Source organism: Physeter macrocephalus, chromosome 18 (genome assembly GCF_002837175.3).
Source record: "Physeter macrocephalus isolate SW-GA chromosome 18, ASM283717v5, whole genome shotgun sequence".
Classification (NCBI taxonomy): Eukaryota; Metazoa; Chordata; class Mammalia; order Artiodactyla; family Physeteridae; genus Physeter; species Physeter macrocephalus.
The window spans coordinates 12086330-12103084 of record NC_041231.1 but is presented as its reverse complement, the minus strand read 5'-3'; the positions used below and the strand labels follow the sequence as shown (position 1 = coordinate 12103084).

The window sequence follows — 16755 nt, the reverse complement described above, 5'->3', positions numbered from 1 at the left end:
GGAGCGGCTGGGCCCGTGAGCCATGGCCGCTGAGCCTGCGCGTCCGGAGCCTGTGCTCCGCAACGGGAGAGGCCGCAGCAGAGGGAGGCCCGCATACCACCAAAAAAAAAAAAAAAAAAAAAAAATGTCTTCTGTTCATGGACTCTGTGGTTTGGATATTCAGGGCACTGAGAGAAGAGCTCGTGTCTGTTGTCTGGGCCCATGATGTCTGGGCTTCGCCTGGAAGGCATGAAGGTTTAGGGGTGACTTGAAGACTGGGGCCGGAGTCATCCAAAGCCTCATTCACTCACACATCTGACAGTAGATGCTGGCTAACAGCTGGGGGCCTCAGTTCTTTGCATGTGGTCCCTCCCCATGAGCTAGTGTGGCTTTCCTCACAGAATGGCAACCGAGTTCCAAGGGCAAGAATCCTGGAGGACAGAGCCAGGAAGCTGTATCCTTCTTACAGCCTGGTCCCAAAGTCACAGGGCATCAGTGCTGCTGTATTCTGTGAGTCAGAGTAAGCTGAACCTTGCCCAGATTAAAGGAGAGGTACACAGACCCATCTCTTGGTGGAAGGAGTGTCAGTACCATTGTAAGAGCACAGATGCGGCCACCTTTGAAAAATGCAGTCTTCCATAATCCTTATTATTCTCTATTACCATCACTTCTCCTTTAGGATGGGTCTCTTCCAGGTGGCTCCTTTATCTCTTCGGAAAATACTGCTACCCCAGCTGCCCCGGCTTTTCCCCAGATATATCTGGTCTCGCAGTGGACAAACCTCAAGCTCAGGCTCAGATTCCTGCCATATCCCCACATGAACACAAGCAGCAACATTCTTTGTTCCAGTCTCTTTGCAAGAGGAGGTACTTATCCCTAACACCTGGGGTCCCAGGCAGAGGAATGAAAAAAAAAAGGCAATTCCTAAGAGATTCAGTGGCATCTAGTTGCCAATGGTTTTCCTTAGTGATACTGTGCTCAGCTGAATATCTACACTTCCTAGCCTCCTTTGCCAACAGGGGTGGCAAATGAGAAACAAACAGAAGTTGTCCAGTGCGACTTCTGGGAAAGCTTTCAAATGGAGCTGACTCCGGTGGCAGATGCCTTTTCCTGCCCTGCCCTTTTCTCTTCCTACTTGTTCAGACTCAGATATGATGGCTGGAAGAGCAGCAACCATCTTGTGCCTCTGAGGTAGCTTTGAGAATAGCAGAATAGAAAGATGGAGGGCTGGTACCTGATGACATCATGGAGCCACCACAGTAGTTCTGAACTACCTATTTGTGTTATGTGAGAGAGAGAAAAAAAAAGCCTACCTTGGACAAGCCCCTATTATTTTGCATCTTTATTATGAGTAGCCAAGTGCAGTTACTGATAGAGCCTTTATCACCTCCAGCTTTCTGATTAGCGTTCCTGCCTCAAACTTCACACAGCCCCAATCAAATCAGCTCCAATCAGCCTCCTCACATGCAAATCTACTAAAGACCCTCTGCTGTTTTGAAGTCTTCAGTGGCTTCCCAGCACTTCTAGATAAAATCTGTACTCTTCAGTATGACATTTGAGATCCACCACACCCAGGCCAGAGCCAAGACTTATCCCCTGCCTCACCCCCCAGACACCATGTGCTTGAGCCACTACACAAATCTTAGCATTCCGGCTCCTGCCAGTCCTCTGACACCTACAGCCTTTCTACCTGAAATGTTCCATGTGGTGAACTCCTGCTTGTCTTTCAACACCTTACTCTAAAGCTACCTCCTCCAGGAAGCCTTCCCTGATGTCCTCAGAGTAAGTCATTGCCTGCTACGGACTTCTCAGGCAAGTTCTTTGTAACATAACTCTGATGCAGCACTTGCCACACAGTATTACAATTACTTATTTTCTGATCATTCTGTCCCCCTAGGCTGTGGGCTCCCCAAGGCAGGGAGGGACCTAACCTGATGGGTCTGTTTATCCCTAGCTGTCAGCAAACCCTAAAGAGATGAGTCTGTCAGTGATGCATGGATGCACAGACCCTAGAGGCTCAGAGTTGTCACCCTTCATGGGGCGGGGGCCTCAGGTGATGGCTGACCTGGGAGAGGACGCAGGGAAACTAAGCAGATACCTAAGAGACGGCAAGCCCACCGATGCCCGTGCTGTGTCTGGGGCCCATGGATATCCGGGAAGCTGTCACTAAGCTGTCCTGCGGACAGGGTCAAGGGTGGCAGAAACGTGGACTCCAGGTCCCCTCCACGTGGTATCAAAAGGCAGAGGAGGGTGGTCTCCGTCCAGTCTCAGCCCCAGACCTACCCCACACCACAGTCCATTAACCCCTCCGGGGGAAACCCTAGAAGTGGGAAAACCTCAGCCCTGCTTCAGGCCACCAAACAGCAGGGCAGGTACCAACTGCTCCAACGAGAATCCCCACCAGAGAGCATCTCTGTTCTGAAGCCTTTTCTCCCACGAGCTCATCTCCTTCTTTCCACGAGGGTAGGCAGAGCCCCGATCGTTATTATTATGGCCCCATTTTACAGGTGGGGACATGGTGGCCCGGAGGGGCGAGGTGTGCCCAAGCTCACACACCCAGCAAGAGGTTGAGCTGGGGGCTGGGCCCACACGCAAAGACCAGGGTCCCACAGCAGCAGCCAACCACGGGGGCACCAGGAGACACCAGGCCCTTGGCTCGTGCATGAGGCCCAGCGCCCGTGCAGCCCCCTTTAAGGAGCGCTGGGCCTTCCTGCAGGGCTCCAGTCTTAATTTTAGCTTGGAGGCCTGCCACCGGAGCCTTCAGCCAGCGGCAGGCTGAAGTTATGCGGGACAGCTGTCAGCCGGCACGCTGGGTGGGGCCTATTTAGCCACCAGGGGCACGAGTCCGGGGACACTGGTGTCCCTGCCCCAGGTCTTTTCAGCCCCGCTGGCCACACGGCTCCAATCTCCTCCCGCAGGTCACCCAGCTCCACGATGATGGCCGAGGAGCACACAGACCTGGAGGCCCAGATCGTCAAGGACATTCACTTCAAGGAGATCGACCTGGTGAACCGGGACCCCAAGAACATTAACGAGGACATAGTGAAGGTAGGCTTGAGGGCCTGTCCCGGCGCCCCCTGCCTGGAGGGTGTCAGGTTGGGTGCTGGAAGGGGCAGCCTCTGCTCCCGCGCAATCGGCTTCCCTGAAAAGAGACCTGTTCCTCTGTCTTCTCCAAATCCCACCCGCCCCGCAAACCAGCTTGTACCCCCAAAGAGCCTTTTAGTGTCAACAAGAGCAAAGAATCAGCTGCACATACAGGACCATCGACCGGGGCGGGGCAGGCGAGTCGCAAAGGAAACTCTTTACAACTCTGTAGCTCTTCCCAATGTGCTCTTGGCCCCCGGCTGGGGACAGGCGAGGTGACCAAGTTGGGCCCTTCCCATGCCAGGGGCATTTTGCGGTCTCCACAGTGGGCGCGGGGTTAATCCCCAGAGGGCGGTTTCCCCTTGCAGGGGCCCCCGCTGCCCCAGGCTGAGGGGCTGTACCCAGCACTCACGCCTGCTCCTGGCCTGACGCATGTCCAGCAGCCAGGCCAGGCCAGAGGCCTCTCAGAGGCCACCGGGACCCCTGAAAGGGAATCTTGTATGAGGGTTACCCTGCCTTCAGGGAGTCTCCCCCACGGCCATGCCTGAGTCAGGCCTCTTTCCTCACCCGATGCCATCAGCAGCCTGGCTGCCTCCAGGGCCACCCCTCAGTCCAGCCTCCACCCGGTAGCCACAGGGGTCTTACTACAGCAGAATTCCTGGGAGCAGGGTACCCACCAACCAGCATCAAAGTCACTGGAAGGGCCTTTAAAAGGGCAGGTGCGGGGGCCTCCCGGGTGCTCTGAATACATCAGAATCACAGACCAGCGGTGTCCAGTAGAAATATAATGCGACCCATTATACAATCACCCTATGTCATTTTAAGTTTTCTAGCAGCCATGACTTTAAAAAGGAAAAACCAACAGGTAAAATCAATTTTCAAGATATTTCTCATTTCAGCCAATATGTCCAAAATAGTATCATTTCCACATGTAATCACTGCAAAACAATTATTGGTCAACAATTGTATAATCTTTCTTCATCTTCAAAATCTAGTGTGTATCTGAGACGTGGGATGCATCTCAGTTCAGACCCCAAAATTTTTATGAGAAACGCTTCTGTCTTTGGATTTCATATAATGAACGGTTGAAAACTGATTCACAAACCCAAACTGTGCCAAACATTCTTACAAGTTTCCCAATCACAGAATTAACTATCAGTTTTTACATTTTAATTAAAATTAAACATGATTTAGAATCCTTCAGTTGCACTAGCCACAGGTCAGGTGCTCGTACATAGCTCAAGGCCACTGGATTAGACAGCGGGGTTAAGGGCTTGTTCTAAAGGACAGCCCTGCGTGGTCACCTTCAGTGGGACACCTCCCATGCTGCGTGAGTCTAACTTCCCCCCATGGCATTCGAACCCCAGCACATCTGGCCCCTACCTTCCTCTTCCACCTCCAGCTCCCACGCCAGGAGGTGGCCACACCAAGCAGAACACACTCCTGCGTCTTTGCCAGCAGCCAGCCTCCTCTCCTCCACGCGGCGGAGGCCCACTCAGCCTTCGAGACCTGATTCAAACGTCACTTGCTCAGGAAGCCTTTCCCAACTCCTCCAAGCAATCAGGAGCTCCTTCCTCTGTGCCCTCACTTCACTCAGGGCATTTCCCTGTAACAGCTCATATCATGCTATTATTGTGTTTACAAATATCATTTGTGGTGCAGAGAGAGGGTCATCACAGCACAGTTTGGGAAGCGCAGCAAAATTAGGGAATGAACTTTCCAAACTGAAAAGCACCACACAAACGTCAAACAGTATTTGCTGTGGTTTGTGCAGCGTGATCTAGACGGAATGGTCCCAGACTTGACACTAACAGATGTGGTTTCAAATCCAGACTCCCTCTACTTAAAAACAATGACACTGGACCCCCTGTAAAATGAGCATAATTTACTCCCCCAGGGTAAATGGGTCTCAGAGCAGCGCTGTGCAACAGAAATAGAACGAGAGGATTGCATGAGATAAGAGGTTTGAAAGTGCCTAACAGAGTCCCTGGCACACAGCAAGGGTGTGCAAATGTGAGCTGATTAGGAGCCTGGAGGAGCTTGCAGGACAAGAGAGCTAAGCCAGGGCCGGCGTTGACACTCAGGTTCCCCTCTGGTGGGCCCTAGCCGGCTGCGGGAATGCAAAAGAGGACCCTAAGGGAGAATGTGTTTTCTGAAGGATCCCGCAGCAGGTGACAAGTGGAGAGAGGCTCTCGGGTCCCAGTGAGCCAGGAGAGAGCTGGCTCCAGGCTCGAGGCCCAGATTATAATCCAAGGGAGGGATGGGGGCGGCCACCCAGATGCAGCTGCTTATGCAGCCTCCCAGGGGCCTGGGAGCTACCCTCTCCCGGAGGCCCGGAGGCCCTGAGCCCCAGAAAACCGTGCCTCAAAGGTGAAGCAAAAGGCCCACAAATGTTCTTGTCGAGAGGGGATGATTATTTGGTATATTTACTGGACATTCCCTAGTTTGGGAACTTATTTGACTTTTTCTTTCATTTTTAACGAGTGAGAGATGAAAACGTTTTGAAATTTAGAACAGGGATTCTAAAACAGAACCAGATAAATACCACAGACAGGTTCAAGAAGACTTCAGGTTGGTGTAATGGGATGTGAAAGAACGAAGAAAAGGAAGAAATGGGACAGAGCGTGGCTGAAAGAGAGAGGCCCATCTGAACGGGCTGGCCTTCGGGTCACCTGGATGTCTTTCATCGACCAGGGAAAGGACCGGGGGGCCGGGCGGAGGACAAGGGACCGAGGGGGTGAGGGGGACAGAGATGGAGAGAAAGAGAAACAAGGTCAGGCCAAGATGAAGGCTGGAAAGGCTCCCGTCGGGGTGGTGTCACATGTGGTAACAGGCTCCACGTGTGTGAGGATGACGCCGTAAGACGGTAGAATAAGACAGGCTACAGAGACCCAAGTCTAGTCCCAGCCCTGACTCTAGCTTGCTGTGTGACCCTGGGCAAATCCCTTTCCCTCTCTGGGCCTGAGGCCTAGTGTAGACAGAGGCCGGGTGGAGAAAAGGGAGACCCGTTCCCTCCACCGCCAGCTGCTGAGGTTTCACACAGAAAAGACAAGGGTGAAGAGCAGGAGACGCACCCACCGGGCCCTTGGATTTGACCCTCAGCACAAGGAGGTGCTCCCTCTGGATTTCTAGAGTCAAAACTTTCCCAAACTTCCCTGAGCAAGGCCTGGTGCTACCCTTGAACCCAGGCTGGAAAGCGAGTGCCAACAGCAGAGGGAGAGCCCCGCACAGCCCAGCAGTCTTGACTGTAGTCTCCAAGCTCCAGGCTGGGCCTGGGCAGACGGGAGGCTCGCCTCATTCTCTTCACCCCCACCATCACCACCATGCATGGAACATCGATTCCACGAGTCATTCCTGAGCACCTGCTCCGCAGAGGACGTGGCAATGAGCAAGTGAGACCCACTGCGTGTAGTGCCCATGCTAGGCTCTCGGGGGGCGGGAAAGGAGGCCAGCGGTCCCTGGCACTCCAGCTGGTCAGTGAGGACACCATTCCCTTCAGACCCAGATTGCAAAGCCTCCGGCCCCTTCCTCGTGCATTCCTGCAGGCCCCCAGTCCCCACCCAAAGTCCACCAGTTATTTGTGAGAGGTCTCAGGGCTTTCTCATCGACACCAACCACCTCCAAAACTCACACTTAGGCAGCCGGGCCCTAGAGCAGGGACACCTGAACCCAGCGTCAGGCAGGTCCTTCAGCTTCTGGTTTCAACTACTCTCCCCTGAAGCACTCAGAGCCGGCCCTTCAACCAGGGCCCAGGGAGAGACCTGACCCCAGCCCATCACACTAGTTCCCACCTACCTCCAACCCACATCTGCCACAAGACCCTCCCCCTTCAGAAAAGCACACAGACAGCACCTTCTGCCTCTCAGCTGAGGCTAACAAACACCCAGAGGACCCAGTAACCCTCCTTACCCCAAGGTCTCCAAACTCTGCTCCCAGTGTGGGCCCATCTGGACACCCTGTTTCACAAAGATGAAACTGACCTGGTGCTTCCTCTTGAGAAGAATCGAACAGATTCCAAGAATCCCAACAGACAGAGAAGATGAGACTACAAAAAATGAGAATGCACAGGAGGAGGTGCTAAATGCCTTAAATCAGTGCCAGATGAAGGGTCACGGGAAGGAGGAAGACATTACTTTCATCTGGGAAAATCAGGCACCAGCTTCATGGAGAGGTGGTATCCAAGGTGCATAAATAATAAGAAAAATGTAAAATGTGGAAAGGGGGCATCAGGCTTTCCAAGAAGAGGGAACAAAATAAGCAAAGGCCACAAGGTAGAGAAGAATGATGGGCAGAGTCAGAAAATGTGAGGAACGGGTACCGCCACTCCCCTGCCTATGTCCGTGGCAGACGTTACTAATGGATCACAGCACGTTTCCAGGAAACCATGGACCATCAGCTAGGCCGAGTTGGCCCACAGGTGAAACTTCTTTGCTATGCTGTCTGAGGGCGAACAATGGGACTAGGAGCATCTGAAAGGGAATTTTGGGGAGAGGAGGCAGAAGGCACAGGTTGAGGCTGAATTAGGAAAGGTCATGACCTGCCAGGCATTCCCCATTGGCAATTCCTTCATTTTGGAAAGTACCCCTGGCAAGTACCTCTAAGAAGGGCTATACGCTGGATTAACTCACACTGAGGTATTTACAACACAGTGTTACAGGGACTCCTGTGTATCAACTAGAGTTTTTAAAAACGTCCACTTCCTTGGGGAGCTTGTGAAACTGCAGATTTCTGGGCCCTGCCACCAGAAATTTTATGAGGCAGGGCCAGTGAATGTTTTGTACTTTAAAGTACAATCAAGTCCCCCTTGTCCTATAGAAGATAAACCTGTAGTCCAGAGTTGTCACCAGTTTCCCCTAAAGACACAGTGTATCAGTTATCCACTGCTGTGTGACAAATCACCCTAAAACTCAATGCTTAAAGCAACAAGCCTTTGAGGCTCTCTCAGTCCTGTGGGCTGAGCAGCCTCAGCTGGGCAGCTCTGCCGGTCTCACCGGTGGCCTCTCATGCAGCTGCAGCAGCATCTCCTCTACAGCATTCTGGTGGTTAAAGCGAGTCACAGGGCAAGCCCAGACTCGCTATGGGCTGAGACTGTGTGCTGAGAGGCATGACCAATCTGGGGTCATCTTTGGAGACTAGCTAACTCCGCCCAGAAGCTGGTGCACAGCCAAGCCTACGACTCAACCCAGGGCCGTTCCTACTGCTCTCCAGGCCACCACACCAGCCTTCCCGAAGGCAGAGACTAAGGGGGCAGGGAGGGAAGGGAAGAGACAGGCAAGGACAGGGCTCACTGAGATCTGATGGGGGCTCCTCTGGTGGAGGAGCCTTCTCTTCACACACCCCCACCCTGGTCACTCTCTGTTATCTTGGTCTCTTCACAGTTCCTTTATATGAACCCAAGGGTCCTTACCTCCAGGCCAGGTGCCCCAGGCACCCCCTGTAGGATGCCCTGGACCCCAAGACCCCACTAACCCCTGGCCCCCCTCTTCCTGCCCTCAGAACCAGCCTGTGTTGCGTTCTTGCCTCACCTCCTGCTGAGGTCCCCGGTCCTGCAATGACCCTGATCAGGGAGACAGCAGGGGAAATTCAGGCTCAGGCTTTGATGTCAGGCCAGCGTGGGCTCCACCCCTGCTTGTCCCTTACAGGCTGGGCGAAATGCTGGATACAAGACACATGGCCAGAAACCGACACCTACAAGGGCCAAATTGTGGGCGTTACTATGGTTATCCCAGATTGTATAGAATTCTATTTTTTTTAATTAATATTTTTGGAGTACAGTTGATTTACAATGTTGTGTTCATTTCAGGTGTACAGCAAAGTGAATCAGTTATACATATACACACATCCACTCTTTTTTAGGTTCTTTTCCCATATACGTCATTACAGAGTATTGAATAGAGTTCCCTGTGCTATAGAGTAGGTTCTTATTAGTTATCTATTTTATATATAGCAGTATGTATATGTCCATCCCAACCTCCCAATTTATCCCTTGCCCCCTTTCCCCCTTGGTAACCATAAGACTGTTTTCTACATCTGTGACTCTAGTTCTGTTTTGTAAATAGGTTCATTTGTGCCATTTTTTTACATTCCACATTTAAGCGATATCATATGGTATTCGTCTTTCTGGGTCTGACTTACTTCCCTCAGTACGACAATCTCTAGGTCCATCCATGTTGCTGCAGATGGCATAGTTTTGTTCTTTTCTATGGCTGAGTAATATACCATTGTATCAATATATAGGTAGCATATCTTCTTTATCCCTTCCTCTGTTGATGGGCATTTATGTTGCTTCCATGTCCTGGCTATTGTAAACAGTGCTTCGGTGAACACTGGGGTGCATGTATCTTTTCAAATCATGGTTTTCTCCAGATATATGCCCAGGAGTGGGATTGCTGGATCATATGGTAGCACTATTTTTAGTTTTTAAGGGATTACCATACTGTTCTCCATAGTGGCTCTTACCAATTCACATTCTCACCAGCATGGTAGGAGGGTTCCCTTTTCTCCATACCGTCTCCAGCATTTATTATTTGTAGACTTTTTGATGATGGCCATTTTGACTGGTGTGAGGTGATACTTCATTGTACTTTTGATTTTTTTCTCCATACCGTCTCCAGCATTTATTGTTTGTAGACTTTTTGATGATGGCCATTTTGACTGGTGTGAGGTGATACTTCATTGTACTTTTGATTTGCATTTCTCTGATAATTAGTGATGTTGAGCATCTTTTCACGTTATGACCAATTATAACACATGAAGCAGAGCTTTGCCATTTCTCAGCTATTCTGCAGCTATCACCTCATTTTAGCTTTAACTTTACAGGCCAGTGCTTCTCGGGCTATCTGGGTGAAAGGCCAGTTTTATTATTATTATCCCAATCTGTTGTACACCAATAGTTTGCAAAAGTCAACAAAAATTAACTACTAGAGAGATGAAGTGAAAAATAGGCATTGACAATGTAAGCTCCAATTTTTATTATTATTAGAATCAACAGACATAAAATTATTGGCTCAAATCACTGTGACTATTTCCAAATGCCTACTCTCAACTTCTGTACTTGCCTTGTTGGGAAGGGGGCAGTGACTGTGGACCACTCTTTAAATAGCAAGGTAATAGGTGAGAAAACCAAGACCCAACAAAGCTAAGCCACTCCTTTGGGTCCTGACTCCGAAACTAACTCCGTGTCACTAGGGATGTTGGTCCAATCCTCTCGGTAGAGTTAAAACAAACAAACAAAAAACTGAAAACAAAAAACAGAGGCCCAGAGAGGGCAAGCACCAGGCCCCCAATCACACAGTGACTCGCTGGACACGTGGAAACTGGACCCAGATATCTGTCCCCCGGCCTAGAGCCGTTCCCCCCACCCACAGAGCGCCTGTCTGAACTGCGCAGGGCCCTGGACGCCGCCCAAGGCCTGAGTCACGCAGGAATGCGGGGGAGGCATTTTTGAAGGGGGTGTGGCGTCTGGCCTCCCCCTCAACCGCCCGCAGCGCCCGGCCCCGCTGTCCTGCACCTTCCCCGCCCTCTTGGGGACGGCGGGAGCGGCGCTGGCCGGTTCCGATGAATCAACTGGCTCTCTTGCTGTTCCAAAAATAAATATGCCAGAGAAGGGGACACCAACCTTACGAGCAGCCCCTTTCTCCCCCTCCCACCGCCAGCCCCGCCTCCAGCTGCACACTGAGCCCTGCGGCTCCGCCCACGGCCCGAGCCCCCTGCCGTACACTCGCAGAAGCAGCCATCTCCCCTCCACTTCCGGAAACGAATTAAGAAGTGAAGTCACCGTGCGCCTCTGATACACTGGCGCGTCTGCCTAGGGCTGCCTGAGCCGGGCCTTATAAATATCTCCCCAAACTAGTGCGGTGACCGGAGAGCGGTCTCAATGCTCAGTCCTGATTAGGAACAGCCTCCTCCTCCCAGGACTACCCGTCCCTCTGAGAGCACACTTTCGCATTCACAGACAACGGAGCAGTTGCCCTTTGCACAGTGCCTAAGGCAATTACTGGAAATAATTCAAACGCCAGCAACAACAGCTTCTGCCTTCTGCAAAAAAAAAAAAAAAAAAAAAGATCATTAAAAGACATAACAGAGAGATCCTTGGGGGCAGGATTATTACCATAAGCAGAAAAAGAGGGAAAAGAGGACCCCATCCATCTTACTGGCACAGGCTGAGTACGCATGCACACACACATTTATGACCAGGTAGGCTGGAGAACTGTCGTACTTACGATCTGGGTGTCAACAGCTTTTCTGAGATATATTTTCATAGGAACTTCAGAGCAATGAACAAACGATTACTGTCAGTGGGCAGCTACCATGTATTGTACTAAGCATTGCCCAAGAGGAGGTGTGCCTAGCACAAAGTGGGTACTTAATAAATATTTGTTCGGATGAATGGATGGATGGATATGAATTGGTGGGATGGATATGCATGGATGGATAAGAGGATGGATGGATGGATGGATAGATAGGCCGATAAATGGGTAGATGGATATGAATGGATGGAGGCATATGGATAGATTGATGGATCCACGGATGGATGGATAGGTGGGTGGATGGATGGGAGAATGGATAGATAGATGGATGGGTAAATGAACAGATGGTGGGAAATGGATGGATGGAGAAGAAATTACTTCTGTTCTTCATAACAAGGTTGTAAGAAGTGGCAAACACATTTTACAGTTGAGGAAATGAAGCTCAAAGAGGTTATCTGCCAAAGTCACTCATCAGATCAGCAACTGCACTGGCGTGCAAACCCACCTTTGGGACCCTAGCTTCCGGTTGAAGAAAGCGCTCTGTAACAGCCACCAGCAGCTAACAATTAGTGATCAGGGATTCTGTGCCAGGCAATGTTCTGAGTATTTACATGTCGTATCTTATTCAATCCTCCGATAAACCTAATGAAATCGATCTAGGAAAACGAGGCATAGGAAAGCTAAGACACTTGCTGAAGGTCACAGAGCCAATAAGAGGCAGAGCTGGACTCAAACCTCAGCAGTGTGACTTCAGTCAAGGGCTCTTTTCCACTTTGCCGCCTCTTAGAGGCCAGACACAAATCATCAAATGTGTTGAATGGAGGAATATGCTGAAATAAGTGAACAAAGCAGGCTGGGCTGCCGAGGGGCAGGGGAATTGCTGACTCCTTGGAGCAGAGTGGGTGGCCGCGAAGAAGGGGCTGGGGGCCCTGCCCTGGGGCCGGTCTCTCTGGCCAACAAGGACCAGACCTCAGAGGGGACAGTCACCCTCCCCGAGAGCCAGCATCTGCCTCGGGGTCTGACCCTGGCTGGGGCCACGTGAAGAGCTTAGATTAGAATCAGAACGCACAGATGCACCCGTCTGCCCAGCTGGACGTGAGGAGGCAGGGCTGGGTCATCTGTGAATGGGGAGACACGGTCCTAAGGAACGGTCACAGGAGGCGCAGTAGAGGCCCCAGGCGCTGAATGGGAGAGAGGAGGAAGGAGGGAGAGCCTGCTGGATAAAGGCAGGGAGCACGTCTCCGCCCAAAGGCCTCCCTCAGCTGCCCAAGGTCCTGGGGCCACACCAGGATCCAGAGCCCAGGCCGGGTGCTAGCAGGCATCAACACCGGCCGGGCATGGCCATGACAGGGGAGGGGTGGGCTTCAGAGGTCAGAACACCTCAGCCGGCAGGATCCAGGCCCTGGGGGTTTGACTGAATCTCCACAGTCATGGTGCATGTACCAGGTCAGCGTTGGAACGGTCCCCCAGGGCCTATAGTCCCCAGCTTCTCGGATCTGCAAGCAACAGCAACTCTGGACCTCTGCCCATATAGACCAGATGTAGAAAGATGCCAGCCCTTTCCATCCACTCTCCAAAGCCATGGGGCGTTCCCCAAGCAACTTGGGCCTTCTTTTCCAAACATCCAGCACACTACTCCTGCATCTCTGCCTCCAAACCCCCAGCCCCCCAAATTCCCAGCCAGCCACCACCTCCACCTCCAAGAAGCCCTCCGGGAAGAAGTGCCATCCTTTCCAAGGAGATGAGGACCATATTCATATTCTTCCTTCCAGCCCTTCCCTTGCATCCAGGGGGCCATATGAGAGGTTATGTGACCTCCGCTAAACCCCTGCAGAGAGAAAGCTGGAGGTTGAGATTTACGAGCGGGTCCTGGAAGGACCTCTGCCCACCCAAGTCAGCTTTTGAACATCGCCTGCAGCCTGAAATCTCACCCCGTGAACTTTGCTCCCCACCAACATACCACCCCCAGGGTGGGGCTGCATCCTCAGCTGTCTCCGGGGGGACCCAGGGATCTGAGGCCTGGCACGGGAGCTCAGAATCCAGCCACACGAGAAAAACAGGGCTCAACACTGGACCTACAACACGGTCATGTCCACTCCCCCCGACCAAAAGAGTTACACTGGAAAGAAAAACACCAAAGCAATAATAATTTTAGTACTAGAGAAATACAAATGGGAGATGCTTGTGTTTTGTTTTTGCTATTCCCTTAATTTTCTGCCATGTGGCTAGGTTATAAGAAAAAGTAATTTTAATAATAACTTGATGCATAGAGAGGATCCCCTTCCCCCCCAAAAGTGGGAAAACGATTCACTTGGGAGTCGAAGTTTGAGCTCTGGCGTCACTGGTGCCCACTCGCCCTGCCAATTAGTCTCATCCATTCATGTACTCATTCAACCAACTACTATGGAAACAGCCCAGGAACACACGGCCCCCATGTTACAGACAAGACGGCTAAGGCTCAGTGCCACTAAATGAAATCACAAAGAGAAAGTAGCTATGCCAGTGCTTAATGCACAGCAGGGATTAACGAAAAGTTAAGTGACTTGGCTGAAAGCAATCTTTTTTTTTTTTTTCCGTTTTCCCAAATGGGGCCTCGGTCACCATTTCAGTGGGATGCGAGAGCAGGATTCTCTGAATGCCCACGTTCCTCGCAGCTGCAAAGGAGGGATGGGGTGGCAGCAGCAGAGGAAAGTCTGAGGTCGCTGCAGGACCAGCGTGGGGAGAGCAAAGCCTGTGTCCTCCACGGGTGCTGCGCTCAGATACCAGATGCCTCCACCAGCCAGGATGACGCGGCCCTCACCTCACCGCGTGCCGGATCCTAACACAGCTCTCAGGCCGCTGCACCTCCCTCTAAACACCTCCAGGACCCCAAACCGGGCGGGATTCAGCGACGGCTCCCAACTCGCCCCCCAAGTGCATCCTCACAGCTGCGGCAGCCAGAAGGAGCCACTCAAAACTCAGATCAGAGATGCAGAGGACAGGCTGCTGGTTTCCAGAGGTGGGGAGAGGGCTGGTGAAATGGGTGAAGGGGCTCAACTGGTGCAAACTTCCAGTTATAAGATAAGTAAGTCCTGGGGATGTAAAGTAGAGCACGGTGACTACAGTTAACAATACTGTATGTAGCGTCTATTTAAAAGGTGCTAAGAGAGTAGTCATAAAAGGTCTCATCACACACACACACGTTAACTACACTCAGTGCGGTGATCATTTCCCAACATATACAAAATCAAATCATTATGTTGAACACCTGAAACGAATATAATGTTAGATGTCAATTATACCTCAACTGAAAAAAAGCTCAGATGCAGCCGAGCCACACCCTGTACAAAAGCCCTCAGTGGCTCTCATTGCACTCGAGCCCCCATGCCTGCCCCGCCTGGCCTCTCCAGCCTCCCTCCGGCCCGGGCCTGCGCTTGGCCTTCCAGAAGCACCTACATCTCCCCAAGAGCACACACTGTCTATCCCACTGGGTCGCAGCAGCTGGTGCCCCAAACGCTCTTTTCCAGCCCACAACTCCTCCCTCCCCCTGGCTACCTCTAGGTATCAGCTTAGCTAGATCAGCTTCCTCCTCCAGGAAGCCTTACACCCAGGCTAAGTTAAATGTCACCCTGTGGGTGCACACGGCCTGTCCTTCCCTTACCGGAGCACTGGTCACTGTGGTGTAACTGCCTGCCGTAAGCTCCAGGACGGCAGGAACCTTTGCCTGTTCATCATCCTATTGGCAGGCACCCGGCACATTTTTTCAGGACGACTGACTGTCCAATTCCCTAGGATCACAAAATAATAGAATTTCAGAGCCACGGCTCGCGGCCTGCCTCTTAGTTTCTTTTAGTAAGTTACTCAACTCCTGGGGGCCTCTGATCCACCCATGAGAGAGAAGTGGACCGGCTCTTGTGCCTCACTGCTCTGGGACAGCTCCAGCATCACCTGGGACTTGTCAGAAATGCAGGATCTCAGGCCCCACCCTGGACTCACCGGGGTCCGAATCCCAGGGTGGGGGGCCCGGCCACCTGGTTTAACGAGCCCCCCAGGGGGTTCTGACGCTTGAGAAGCGGGTGGCTGCTGTGACTTGAGGGTTCTCCCTCCCACCCCTGCAGGTGGATTTCGAAGACGTGATCGCGGAGCCCGTGGGCACGTACAGCTTTGATGGCGTGTGGAAGGTGAGCTACACCACCTTCACCGTCTCCAAGTACTGGTGCTACCGCCTGCTATCCACGCTGCTGGGGGTCCCGCTGGCCCTGCTCTGGGGCTTCCTGTTCGCCTGCATCTCCTTCTGCCACATCTGGGCGGTGGTGCCCTGCATCAAGAGCTACCTGATCGAGATCCAGTGCATCAGCCACATCTACTCGCTGTGCATCCGCACCTTCTGCAACCCGCTCTTCGCTGCCCTGGGCCAGGTCTGCGGCAACATCAAGGTGATGCTGCGGAAAGAAGTGTGAGGCCGGGCGGGCAGGAGGGGTGGCGGGACAGGGGAGCCCGGCCGGGCTGGCCCCACCATCGGGCTCTGCGGGGCTGCCGGCAAGCTCTTTCTCCTTGGGGAGCGCCGCTTCCCCCCGAGACGGGAGCACACAGAGTAGGGAAGCCGGAGAGAAAAGACAGCCCGCCATGGAAGCGCGGTGGCCTCCCCTCCGCCCCCTGCCCCACCACAATGCCCCCATGACCGGGTGCCAGGAAGATCATTGGCTAAGAGGCAGCTACCGCAAATCTTTGCATTCACTTGTACTGTAACGGCATAACCCAGCCCTCAGCTCCCACCTGGACGCACCCCCTCCCCCCCGCCCAGGAAACCACCAGTGACTGCTGGCATTAGCAGGGTGGCTCCAATAAAGGGTTTCCGGCTGCATGTGGGAAATGCTGTGTTTTCCATGTGTCCGTAAGGTGGGTGCGCGTCCTGACCAGCTCCAAAAATATATTTCGCTGCCCTGAGAAGAAGGAGGGGCAAGCTGGTTGGCCCTTCTCTCGGCCAGATGCAAGAACCAGATTTTGGTTTCTCTGGGAATTCTTGTTTGCCGGGTATCTGTTCCTTGGGAGATTATTTCCCGTTGATTTCTGTTGACCCTGGGCCAGCCAGTGGTCACCCACAGAAGAAAATGGCCGCTGGGTTAGAAGGGGAAGGTGATATACTCCCTGGGCACCACCGAGGGCAGGGCCTGGGTTCAAAGCTCCCCTTTGGCTCAGACACGGAGCCCCTGGCACTGCCTCTCGGCGTGTACACCCTCAGCCCCGCAGATGTGATGATGGCATAAGGCCCCATTCGAGCATATGTGGACTCACCATGGAAATAAAAAGGAAATAAACGGCAATGGAAAGGATATGTCCCACCTCCTGTCCACCTACACTCAGCAGCAAAACAACAACAAAACCCCCAGAAATCTTACATTCTTTAGGGATGCTTTTCCCAAGGGTGTTATCCAGAACTAAGTCCTCAGAAAAAGGAGGGGGG

At 52.4% G+C, this 16755-nt stretch overlaps 1 protein-coding gene across 1 annotated transcript; it reads left to right on the top strand.

The window, feature by feature from the left end:
- The first annotated feature begins 2798 nt into the window (after positions 1–2798).
- Positions 2799–16159, top strand: CAV3 (caveolin 3). The gene is made up of 2 exons (XM_007121775.4): positions 2799–3027; positions 15410–16159. The coding sequence occupies exons 1-2, from the start codon at positions 2914–2916 to the stop codon at positions 15749–15751; spliced, it is 456 nt and encodes a 151-aa protein (XP_007121837.1). The 5' UTR covers positions 2799–2913; the 3' UTR covers positions 15752–16159.
- The last annotated feature ends 596 nt before the right edge of the window (positions 16160–16755 follow it).

Coding starts and splice junctions, on each gene's coding strand:
- CAV3 (XM_007121775.4), top strand. CDS start 2,914: ATGATGGCCGAGGAGCACACAGACCTGGAGGCCCAGATCGTCAAGGAC. Junction 3,028..15,409: donor TTAACGAGGACATAGTGAAG/GTAGGCTTGAGG, acceptor CCACCCCTGCAG/GTGGATTTCGAAGACGTGAT.